General features: G+C 60.2%; 1 protein-coding gene across 2 annotated transcripts in view; it reads right to left on the bottom strand.

Annotated features, from left to right (window-relative positions):
- SYT7 (synaptotagmin 7) overlaps nt 1-12,301 on the bottom strand; it is a 64,691-nt gene that overhangs the window by 45,798 nt on the left and 6,592 nt on the right. Inside the window, exon 1 of one of the 2 annotated variants that reach the window (XM_090260587.1) lies at nt 11,253-11,413. The exons of the other annotated variant lie outside the window; for it this stretch is intronic. Within the exon in view, the coding sequence (XP_090116713.1) occupies nt 11,253-11,283 (31 nt within the window). The 5' untranslated portion in view covers nt 11,284-11,413. Of the gene's footprint in view, nt 1-11,252; nt 11,414-12,301 lie in introns of those variants that run through there. 2 annotated transcript variants of the gene reach the window in all.

Raw genomic sequence — 12,301 nt, 5'->3', positions numbered from 1 at the left:
AGGCTTCCTGAGACCCTGACCTGGGCTACTTCCCTCCTCCTGCTCCCTAGGGGCCATCAGTGGGCTCCGCTCTAACTTGGAGTCTCGATTTCTCATTCTAAATGAAAATTTTTTTTCAGGCAATTACTTCCTGCTAATTAGGAGGCAAGACTGCCAGTCCCTGGGCCCTGGGCTGACCCCTTTTCTTAACTCACCGGGTGGGGGTTGTTGAGGTACAGGGTAGCAGCACCAGCCACAGAAACTGCCTGGATTGGCCCCATCGGCTGAAGGAGGCCAGGAAACTTTTGAGGGCAGAAGGGGCGGGGGCTGCTCAGGAGTAAGATGCACCAAAGAACTGGAAGAAGGGAGGGAGAATGCTGGGGAAGGAGGGGCTCTGAAGTGGAAGAGCCAGAGGACAAGAAGCTGGAACAGGGAGTACGAGGGAGACCTAGGCTCAGGAGCAGCAGGGGAAGCCAGGAAGATCCAGAGAAACGGGGACACGTGTATGTCATAAGAAGGAAAAAGAAGGAAGCTCAGGAAGCAGAGAGACAGAGGAGGGGGGAAATCTCCCCTCTGTAGAGGGAGAGGAAGGAAGACAGCACCCTGGAAAATGGTCAAAAAGACAGAAGCAGAAGAGGCAGAGAGGGGAAGATACTGGGAGACTCCATGAAGCGGAAGGAGAGAGGAAGGGCAGGGAGGAAGGAGGAACTGCTGGAGGAAAGCCTTGGGAGAAGGGGAGGACGGCTGGAGTGGTAGCTCCCAGGGCCCCAGGAAGGGCTCTCTCTACGTCACTGTCCTTGAGCCTCCCCCAATGTCAACGCCCAGCCAGTCGGGCCTGCTCGCCCTCCTACACACCCGCAGGTATGGGCAGGCATGACGGCAGGCCACCAGCCAGCTCAGGCCCCAGATGCTCCACCCACCCAGGGCAGCCGGCCCACCTCTCTTCTTGCCAATCTGCCACCCCCTCCAGTGGGCTGAGCCAGGGACCCTCCTGGGTCACAGAGCAACATGGGCAGGATGCTCTGGGACTGTGTGGTCCTGCCTCCCCACATTATAAAGGGAGGATCAAGGCCCAGAGAGGAAATGGTGCTCGTCCAAGGTCATGCAGCAAGTGGGTGATGAGGCCAGATACAGAGGGCTCAGGGACTCAGTCCCAGTGGCAGGTCCTGTTCCCTCTGGGCAAAGCCAATAACAGAAGACAAAGACAGGTCTCGGTCACCAGCAAGTCCGCCCCTGATCCGTTTAAGCCCTGTGGAGTATGGTGGGGCAGGTGGAAGGGAGCAAGGGTATCAAGGGGCGGGAAGGGAAGCACAGGAAGTCACCATTTATGGAGCACCGGCGGGGGGTGGGGGGGTGGGGAGGGTTCCACATTGGTTATAACTGCAGCTGACATTACTGAGCACTTACTAGGTACAGTGTGCCAGCTGCTTACAGTGTTACATGCAGTATCTCATTTAATCCCCACAATAACCCTATCAAGTATGCATTACTATTATTCCATTAGAGGGAAGAAACTGAGACTCGGGGGTAACTGGCCAAGTCCACAGGCTAACCAGTGCCATGGTTCTAACTCAGGCGGCTGGCTACTGCCCTGCAGACCCTTCCATCCCGGCATCTAATGATGCTCAGATCCCTGAGTTCCCAAGATGCCAGCCCAGCCCTGGTGGCATCTAGGCCCCACATGCCAGTGGGGTTATAGTCCTGTGTTGCAGAGGCTTCTTGTGGCTTACAATGGGCAGTGTCATGAGGTCCTAGACTGGAACAAGCCCTGTCTTAAGGTGCTGGAGTCTGGGTTCTAGTCCTGGCTCTGCCACTAACTTGCTGTGTGACTTTGGGCAGCTCATTTGCGCCCTTTGAACTTGGTGTTCCCACCTGTACCATCAAAGGAGAGGACCAGGTAATAAGAGCTAGTACGCGGATGGTGCTGACTCTGTGACAGGCTCAGTTCTGGGCAGCTGATATATACTAACTCATCACATCCTCCCAGCCACCCTCTGAAGTAGGTGCTGTTATCATCTCCATTTTACAGATGGGGAAATGCGTCAATGAAAGGTTAATTAACTCAGCCAACGTCACAAAGCTAATCGATAGGTGGCAGATCTGGGGTTTGAGCCCCATTACTTTTGGTCCAGAGTCCCTGCCCTGACTGTCACTCCACATTATTTCCCCAGAGAGGTCTGCCTATGTCCCTCTGCACAGGCACACATGCCATCGTGTTCCAACATGAGAAGCATATGCACCGTCATGTGTCTGCATGACATGACATGTGTTTGCTTCCATGCCTGCTGCTTTCACGCAATTGCTGTCTGGGACAGTCATGCTCGGTCCTACATTCCCACAAGCATCCCAGCACCAAGAACAGGTCCACACACATGCACACACGTTCCCCCTTTCCGGGCATTGGCAGACTCGCGGGGGCCGTGCCATGCCTCAGCACACAGCCACATGGCAGTGACATGGGCTACCACACCCCTTCTTGTCTGCCCCCCACTAGCGCCTGGGTGACTCACACGTCACAGCTCGCACCTGCCGGCACCCCCATCCGTGCCGCCTTCCCCGCACTTCTCCCCTAACAGAAGCAGGCACCTTCTCCAGGAAGGAAGCGGGCACACACCCAGCTCCCACGGCCCAAAGATGCCAGCCAACTGGGTGGTGTAGAGAGAGACAGAGGCATTGGCCAGAGGCTCTGGGTGCCCAGGTCCATGGGACCTGTCTGAGATCGAGCCCTCCCTTAGGTCTGAGTGCCAGAGTTGAGTTCTCAAGACCCCAGAGGAAACGCCCCCACCCCCCCACCCCCCCCGTTTATCATTGCCAGATATGAGGCCAGATGGAGACTTGGGGACCTCTGCTCATCCTTCTCAAGCAGACTGGGGTGCTGCAAGGGCTTCTCTGGCTAAGTTATCACTGCACCCCCACCACCCCATCCTGGTCCCTGCTCTCTCCTCCCCCTGCCCGAGCATCTTGGAGTTCTGGGTATTTTTAGGCCTCAGCTGACAGGCTGTGAAATCGCTCCCTTCGCACCTCCCCAACCAGGCGGGGGCTGGTGAGGGAGGCATGGGGTTGGGGGGGCACACAGCCAATTCATCAGGCTCCTCCAGGGCTGGCAGGTGCCAAGCAAGGGGTGAGGGATGCCTCCCCTGAGTGAGAGGATGCTTCTGCGGTCCCTGTTGATAAGAGACAGGGTGGAAAGGAGGCTCCACCCCACCGCAGGGACCTGAGAATGAAGGGTTCAGGGGACATCTTGAGCACCAAAGGAGGCCCTGGGGTCGCCCTGCATCCAGCTCTGCAGCCAGAACCAATTTCCAGCACTCCCTTCCAAGTGATGGGCTGAGAGACAGGCTGGCCTGGATCCTAGCAGGATAAGCAGGGCACCAGGCAGTGTGGGCCAGTGGCTAAGATCTCGGCTTTGGAGTGAGGCTGACCTGAAATCTCTTCCCTGTTCTACTGAATGACCTGGTAAGACACTCTGCCCCCCCACCCCTCGAGGCCTCAGTTTCCTCATCTGTAGGACAGTGGTAATGCTATCTCCCTTACAGGACTGCTGTGAAATCAGATGAAGTGATGTATGTGAGGAACACTGTGGTCTGAGGACCCACCAGGCACTGCCAGGAGATTCTCCCTGGCCACGTCCTGGGACCCGCACATCCTCCTAACCTCTCCTTCCCTGGGCTGCTTTCTTCACTATAAAGTGGCCTCTAGTTCATCCTGGCATCAGGCTCTCTGGTGCTCACCTGAGCCTCTCCCCAAGGGGAGCAAATGCCCAGCGAATGTGGGTATGCAATGTAGGCCATCTCTGCCTCCCTGCTTCCTGCTGCAGGGTGCACATATGCCTGATACATGCACATGGACCCAAATTCCAACACACAAGTGTGCAATCAGCACCTAGATGGAAGGTATTTACCCAGGGCAGCCCCCTAGGGAAGTGAGAAGACATACCCATGCCCTGATATGAATGGGCCCCCATGTCAGGGGCCATGGGCACAGAGGGGCAGGGGTGGCCCACGTAGTTGCTGTGGAAACAGGTCAGCTCTGGAGCTCAGGCCTGGCAGCTGGAGTGAGCTGTGTGGTTCTTCCCTGATGCCCACAGTGAAGGGTGGGGTACAGATCCAACTGTCAGGAACATTAACCATGTCCACTGGACCCTGGCCTGCCTTTCTTGGCTCTAGATCCCTCCCTAGGCGGCTTTCTCAATCCCCCAGTTCTCTAGGGGAGCCCTCTGGGGGTGTCCGTCCACACCCATCTGTACCAGGCTGCCCCCCAACTGCCACAGCATTCAGGATCTTTAGAGAGATCTGCCTGAAAGCCATCCAGGACTCTCCATTGCTCTGTTGTTTTTTTTTTAAATCCTGCTTCTCCATTTCAGAATGCCACGACCTTCATCATCTGGCCGATCCTACCTTTCCCATACCCTAACTCCTACAACTACCCGCAAAGGCCTCCCTTCCAGCCACGTTCAAACACTGCTGCCTCACCTGGCCAAGACTTGTCACACCTCCAGACAGCTGCATGTGCTGTCCCTACCACACCCAATGCCTCACCCATGCTTATGTGCATGGCAGGCTCTTGTTCTTCCTTCAAGACCCAAGGCGCTGGACCCGAAGCTCCCACTTGGGTCCAGTAGTGTGGCTGGAATCTCAAACCGATTTTTAACCGAAAGGTCCTCCTCCAGCTGTTCTGATGATAACTGACTGGCACTGCCTAGGTGAACTAGGTGAAGCACCCCCGCCCCCCACGGCTGGAGCCAGGCTTGTCCTCCCAAGAACTTCCAGAACCATCAGCCCACACATCAATCACTTGGTTCAGGATAATGCTGATAACAGCTGGCGCTGGCTGTGTGTTTTCCATGCGCTGGGCTCTCTGCTAAAGATGTTTCTTGCCTTATCTTGCCTCATCCTCCAGTCCCATGGGAGGTAAGAACCATCACCACACCCATTTAACAGAGGAGGAAACCGAGGCAAGAGCGGTAGAGTAACTTGCTTCAGAGACACAGCAGCAAGAGCGTCTGCCAGGGTTGGAACAGACAGCTGTTGGACCCCAGAGACTTAGCCTAAGCAAGCCAACTTCTGCACAGACATAAGTGATCAGCACATACTAAGCGCCCCACAAGTAAGAACCTGCTATTGCACTATTGTTATTATCAGAGGACGGGAGGGAAGGGGGTATGTTGAGCGACCCGAGAGGGCTTCTTTACGTTGCAGCCCTTATAATGCAAGAAATTCCCACTCCTAGAGAAAAGAAGTCAGGGCTCAGAGGAGCCCTGAGCTGCCATGGAGGTCAGGATGGTAAACAGGTGTGCAGGGAGCCCCCCCTATCTGGACCCGGTGGACCTGGGGAACCAGGCGGTGCTAGAATGAGCAAGTGCTCAAAAGGGGTACAGGAGCCCAGGCTAGGCAGAGTGGGAGAAGGCCCTGCGTGTGCTGGCTGAGCTGGCCTCCACTCTCCGGCCCCGCTGACACCACCCTGTGGTAATGAGACGGATCCAATTTGTACCCACGGCCCCGCCGGGCGCAGCTGCCGCGGCAGGGTTTGAAGTAATTTAATTGGACGTATTAGCCACACAGCTCTCTCCTCCGCTCCCCTCGTGCAGGGCCTCACGCAGGCGCTCCTCGTGGCCTCCCACACCCCACGCCAGCCCACCCTGTCTGGGGGCAGGGCGCACACTGCACCAGCCAGCACCGTGAGACCCCCACCTGCTAGGACGACCCTTTGGCACTCTGCCTCTTTCATTCCCAGGGCTTCTGGGAATCCAGAACCCCAGGCCTAGCTGGGCTCTGTAGGCCCCAAGTCCTTCCCTTTCTCTGATGCAAGCCGCAACTAGGGGAGACCCTGGGGCCATAGCTCAGACCTGTCCCTCCTGTCTCCTCTGATGGGCAGAAGAGGACGGGTCACTCCCTTTTCTCTCCCAGCCAGCCTAAGAGCGCCCAGCTCCCTGCACTCCACAAAGGGCATTGAAGAAGCAGGGCCACCAAGATAGGGGCAGGCAGTCTTCCCCTCGGGGAAGCCTCTGAGAGGTGCGCGCGCACACACACACACACACACGCACAGAATCAGATGTAGTCACAAACAGACGTTGCCCCGTTGGACCCAGACACAAGCACACACAGACACACACATGCTGACTGACCCACATGCTGTTGTCGAAATGCCTGTATCCGTACACACCAAAGCTCCAACATCCGCACTGGGACTTCTGCATGCCGCACAGCCAGGCAAGGCCCTGCTCCCCGCAGATGGAGGCCCCTGAGCCAGCCCAGCTGGCAGGTGGGAGGGCGTGGCAGGGGGCAGGCAGGGCCCCTGGAGGGCACAGGCCCTGCCTAGCTGGGGACAGGGGCCCAGGGCTGGGGAAGCGCCCTCCCCCGATGCTTCCCATCACAGCTCCCTGCGTACCTCCACGCACCTCCCTACAAATACACTCATTAGCTGCTGTTTACAGAGGGCGCAGCTCTCAGATGAGCACAGCTATTACAGGGGCCCGGCCAGCTGCCACCTGCACCTCACCACACACAGGTACACGTGCAGCAGGGTGCTTCTTCCCACCGGCCTCACCCTCCCTTTCCACTGCTTTGTGGCCACACACAATCACGATACCAGTGGGCTCCCAGTCCGGCCCCACGGGTGACACACTTTCCCAAGCGGCCCTACCAGGTGGAGGTTGCAGAGCCCCCTGGAGAAGGCCCAACACACCAGCCCACATTCCAACCAACTGCGTCCAGAATTCCAGACGCCGGCTCTGGGCACCATCCAGCGCCTTCCACAGGTCCCATTCTGTCTGCCAACTCTGTTGCAACCCTGGGGGAATTCTGCTGGGTGAGACCAGAGCCCTGCCCTCCAGATGCAAGTTGGACGGGGCCCAGCCAGGCTGCTGCCCCTGCCGCCTGGGAGGTCGGTGACTTCCATGTCCACAGAACTGGCACAGTCTGCCTGGCACCATTGGCTGGGGTTCCCTGGCAAGGGAGGCAGGTACTGGACTGGGCCTGGCACCTGGCCAGACAAGTGACTGTCCCAGCAGAGAGCGCTGACCTCACCAGCTGCATGTGCCACCTGTGGGGCCCTGCCCGGGGAGCGGGGGGCTGGCTCCGTGTAGGGCTGCCTGTGCCCACGGGGGAGGCTTTGGTGCCCGTGAGCAGGCTGTGCTGTTGACTCCTCTTCCAGCCAAGAGCCCTGCTCAGGACTCCATGAGGCCCCCTCCTCTCTCCTCTTCCTGCTGTTCCGGGCTCACTCCCCTGGGGTAAGCAGTTATTGAAACCGGTCCATCAGATTCAATGAGGATTCAAAGGCCCTGAGAGAACCAGGGCGGCAGGGAGTGGGAGTGGGGGAAAGAGAGGGGAACGACCCGCTTCTCTGCCTTTCCCTAAAGGCTTCCTGCAACAGTAGGTCTAGAGGTGGAGAAGGGGACAGCCCGCCACAGATACTCTATGTCGCCTTCCAGGATCCTTGGGCCTGGGCTTGGGGTCAGAAAGGGGCGGGTCCCAGCTGTCCAGGGCCTATCTGTGCTCACCTGACACCCATGTGTCCCTGTGCCTTCCAGCTGTCTCTCATTTGTCACCTGCTGGCCTGTGTATTCCTACCCCAACCCAGCCTATTCTAGCCCCTCTTCTCCAACTAGAAGGGGCTTTGAGGCTATCTTCCTCCTCACCATCCCACAGTCCTTGAGCACCCAGCCCGTGGGGCACACTGTCCCCACAAGACCACTGAACAGTATGAACCAAGGCCAAGGGGGTCCTGTCTCCATGGGAAACATCACAGCTTGGGAGCGCTGGCTACCCTGACCCAAGGCCCACAGAAGCCATCCCTCTTGCCCTGCATTTCAAACCTGCTCTGACTCAGGTGCCCCTCTAGGTCATGGCCTGTTGGGAGATCATTTGATCTTCAGTCCTAGACTCCTGTGCAGATGGGGCAGGTGAGCAGTGGGGGGATGGATGGGTAGATCAGGGTAGTGGGAGAGTGTCAGTGAAATGGTTAGACAGAGTCAGTCAGGCCTCCTTGGACAATCCCACAGCCCAGCCCTGATCCCTAACCTGGACAGCCCTCCCAGCACACCCCTGCCCGACATGTCACCCAACAGCCAGTGCCCCTAACTGGTGCCCAGAGGATGCCCAGTGGATCCTTCTGCCTCAAGAGAGGAGACCCACCATGCCCCAGCCCCCTGGCCCATGCAGTGTGCCCCCCATACTCCCTAGGAATGACCTGCCTGGCAGAGTTGCTGTAGGGAGCAGAGCCGGCTAACAGGTGGAACAGATGAGACCTCAAGCACTGCTATCCCCAGGGACAAGCTCACAGAGGGCAGGGCAGGCACCCTTCGGACCTGCCCTCTCTCCCCACACTGCTGTGCAGGCTCAGACGTCCCCTCTCTGGCCCCGATCACTCGTTCACTGCAAGGTCACCTCTCCCTCCCTCCCTCCCTGCTGCCATTCTGCCTGCCCACTGCAACGCTGACCCCTGCAGGCCTGCTGAGGTCCTGCCTGGCCTGGGGACAGGCATCTGAGGGACACAGGGAGGCCTGGCCAGGCCAGCCTGGGAATGAACAGAAGAAAGCTGAGAACAGGAAGAGGACCACATGTCTAGGGGAGGTGGCAGAGGTGAGTTTGCAGGCATAGCTGGGGAAGGCCAGGCAGAGTATAGAGCAGAAGCTGATTGGAGTCTTTGTTCTTCACTGGGTTCCGGCTTTTTCCCAGTCTGTTGCTTCAGCCTTGATAGGCCTGGGAGAGAACTGCCTGGGGGCCAGGGCCCCAAGTGGGAAGGGAACTGAGCCTATCCTGTTGGGTGAGGATCTTTGCAGTAGGCTAAGCTCTATGGAGACATGCTGAGTGAGTGGGCTGTGAAAGAGGCGGGGGTGGGGGTAGGGTACTACAGGGACCCTCTGGAACCAGCTTGGGACATGGGGCAAAAGGAGAGGACAGGAGATTTTAATATGTTAAAACGATAGGGCCGCAGGTGTTCCTGGGAGTAGGATGAATGGATCAGGATGTAAAAGGTACTGGCCCCTGGGGGACCAGAGAGACTGAATCACACAGGAATTAATGTGCGTATCTCACTCCCACCTGATGCCAGCCAAAGAAAGATGGGGGAACAGAAATTAGGGACACATAGCCCTGGCTGGGGGAGCAAAGTTTGGGGGGGGGGTGCTGAGGTGAGCTGGAGCAGGAAGGGGAAGTCTAGCCTGGAACTGTAGGGGTTATAGAAGGTAGGCAGGGATGCCGGGGGCACAGAGGCCAGAGCGAGTCCTCTGGTCCCAAAGAGAACCCCAGAGGACTAGAAGAAAGAGCAGCCTCTGCCACCTCCAGGCTATGACTGACCCTCACCTAGCCCAGTGCCCACACCAGAGAAAAGCAGACCTCAGGCCAGCTTTTTTCCCAGAGCTGCCCTGCCACGGAACTGGTGGGCCCTGCAGCTGCGGTGGGAGCGGGCAAGACAGACAGGTGTCCGCCTCAGCCAGGGAGGCCCATTTGCAGAGGGGGAGAGGGAAATGTCTAGGGGCTGCAAGCACTGGGTTCTATCCCTTAGCCTGAAAGATGTCAAAAAGGTCAAGTTGGCCTCTGTGGAGAGGGCAGAGGGGCTTGAAGGAGGGGTGATGTCATGGTGCCCAGGCCTGGGAGGGGAGAGGAGGGCTGGAGAGGGGACGAGGGCACAGCCCCAGGCCACTGACCTAAGGGGTGGTGCTGACAGCCAGGCTGGGCAGGGCGAGGGGAGTGTCCTTACTGCATCCCCCCTTCCATCCTCATCCCCCAGAGCTGGTCTCTGAACTAAGCTACTGGCTGCTGAGAGGGTGGTACAGGCTGCTGAGAGGGTGGTACAGGCAGGACAATGCCTCTGCCCTTGGTTCAAGTGCTGGAAGCTGGCAGCCTCCTGGGGGAAGATGCCACAGTGAGTAACCCAGGTCCAGGCAGATGAAGGGAGGAATCTCCAAAGGCAATGGCCCTTCAGCCATCACCTACAGGACATTCATAGGTGGGCATGAGGTTCCAGAGAGGGCGACAGAGTCTCTTTCACGGTTGTACCAGCACACTGAGTGAGTGCAATGCCTGGCACCAGTAGGTGTCCCTCCTTGGAGTCAGCTGCAATGACTCGATGGGGGTGAGAGCTGACACTTCAGAAGGCAAAGACAGGCTGGGGCTGCCCCCAAGGGAAAGAGCACAGTGCGGCCGGGGCAAGAACAGGCAAAGCAGGTGCCCACCGAACTGCCCTCAAAAGCTCTGGAGCTCTAGGTCCCTTCTGTTGAGGGTCTTGGAGCTGCCTCCCAAAAAATCCCCACCCCCAGGGCATTGGCATCAGTAACCCCAGAGACTCAGAGACTGAGATCCTGCTGCCAGAACTGGCAGAATGGGGTTGCTGGGCCTGGGGTGGGGCACCCCAGGATGGACCTCAGACTAGCCTTGGCAGGAAATGCAGGGGACCTACCTACAGGTGGGCACTGCGTGAGGCGGCGTCACGAGCCCAGGAGGAGATGGCAGAGCCATTGCCCAAGGAAGGAAGAGAGGCTCCTGGCTCAGCTTCCAGGATGCTGAGCAGACCAGACGTGGGCTCCCGGCCACTCCCCGGGCTCCAGCTCGGGGGAAATGCAAAGGAGCGCGGCCCCTCCCCCTCCCTCCCCCGGCAGTACTGGAGTTTGGGGTTCTTGGCTCCCCCACTCCCCAAGCCAAGGAGAACATTCCCCTGGCGCCCTCATACTCATCCATCTGGGCTCTCCTTCCCTTCAGGTACTCCTGCCTCCCTCCTCAGCGCTCCGGCGGTCCCTCCCGCAGCCCCCTCCCCTGCTGCTGCGCCAGATTCCCGCTTGCCCCCAGCACCCTCTCAATTCACAGTCGGCACCGCCGATGTCACTCCACTCCCCAGTGCCCGCAATCTTAATCAAAAGCGTTCCAGGATCCTTGTCCTGGGGTCTCCCAGCGCTGGCACCTCCCCTTTCAGGGCACTGGTGCTGGGGACCCGGGGATGCCTGAGGGCACTGCCCGGCTCCCGCGGGGGCAGCGGCTCCTCGCTCCGCCACACACGTTGTCCTTGGGCTGCTGGGGTGTCGGGGGGGGGGGGAGGTCCTTGTGGGGACACTGCGAAGCTGGCGCCGGGCATCCAGCCTGGCAGTGCTCAGACTACGGGATCGGGGTCCGAGCCGCTGTCGCTCTAGCCCGCGCCCCGGGGCTGGGATGACCCTGCGGGGAAGTCTGCGCCGCTCTGGCTCTGGCGGCCCCAGGCTGGGGCTCCGAGACGGCGCCCCGCGCTGCCGCCGTCCTGCCCGCCGGTGCGGGGCGCCCCAGCCTGCGCGGGGCCGCGCTTACCTGGGCTGGCCGCCTCCGGGTCCCGGTACATGGTCCCCTCGTCGCCGGCTCCCTCCGGGCTCCTCAGAGCCGCCCGTGGCCGCGCGCTGCTCCGCCGCCGCTGCAGGGCATGGGGCCGGGCGACCCCCGGGGGCGGGTCCGAGGGCGGAGGCCGCGCGGGCTGCACAGAGCCGCGGAGCTGGGGAGCGGGGGCCGCCCGCCAGCCCTCCCGCCCGCCCGCCGAGCACGCTGCCGCTGCCGCCGCCGAGCCGCGCCGAGCCTCCTCCCTCCGGCCTGCGCGCCGCGTGTGCGCGCCGGAGCGTGTGTGAGTGCGTGTGTAGGGGCCCGTGTGTATGTGTGTGTGTGTGAGCGCGTGTGTGAGCGCGCCCGGGGCACCGCCGGCGCCGCCCGCCCGCCCGCTGCCGAGCGCCGTGGTCGCCACCGCCTGCGCCCGCTGCTGCCCGCTGCCGGCCGCGCGCCGCACTGCAGCCCGCGCCCGCCGCCGCCGCCGCCCGGAGCCGCCCCGAGGGCACTGCCGCCGCCCCGCGCCCTGCCCTCCCGCAGCCCCCGCGGGGAGGGCCCTGCGCCCTTCTGCTGGGCTCTTTGATCCTGCTAGTCCCGCCGCATTGCACGACCCGCTCAGCAAGTGCGCTCCTGTTGGCAGCGGCTTCGAACCCGCTAAGACCGCGGAGCCGGCCACCTCCGCCGAAGTGCCCTTTGACTCCGCTCCGAAAGGCGTGGAAATCCCGTCCGGGTTTTCCACTTGGTGGCGGCTCGAGGGCGTCAGCTCGGGACTCCGCACCACGATGGTCGGTGGTGGTGGTGGTGGTGGCGTGTGTGTGTTGGGGGGTGAGGTGGGGGAGCAGGGAACGGGCTGACGTGTACAAAAACCAGGAGTGGAGTTTTTTGCCAGGCTGAGCCCTGGAACCGCTACTCTGGCCATCCCCCAGGCTTGCACACAGATGGAACAGAAAAGCCTAGGATCGTCCGTCACCCTTGGTGGAGGACTAGGCCTAGTGCCCTCCCCATTTAACCCAGTCCCACAAAAGAAGAAAACAGACCTCACAGCC

This window comes from Furipterus horrens, unplaced genomic scaffold (assembly GCF_987537825.1).
Source record: "Furipterus horrens unplaced genomic scaffold, mFurHor1.1.pri manual_scaffold_2, whole genome shotgun sequence".
Lineage (NCBI taxonomy): Eukaryota > Metazoa > Chordata > Mammalia > Chiroptera > Furipteridae > Furipterus > Furipterus horrens.
The sequence above is the reverse complement of the archived record's forward strand: the minus strand, read 5'-3'. Positions and strand labels throughout refer to the sequence as shown.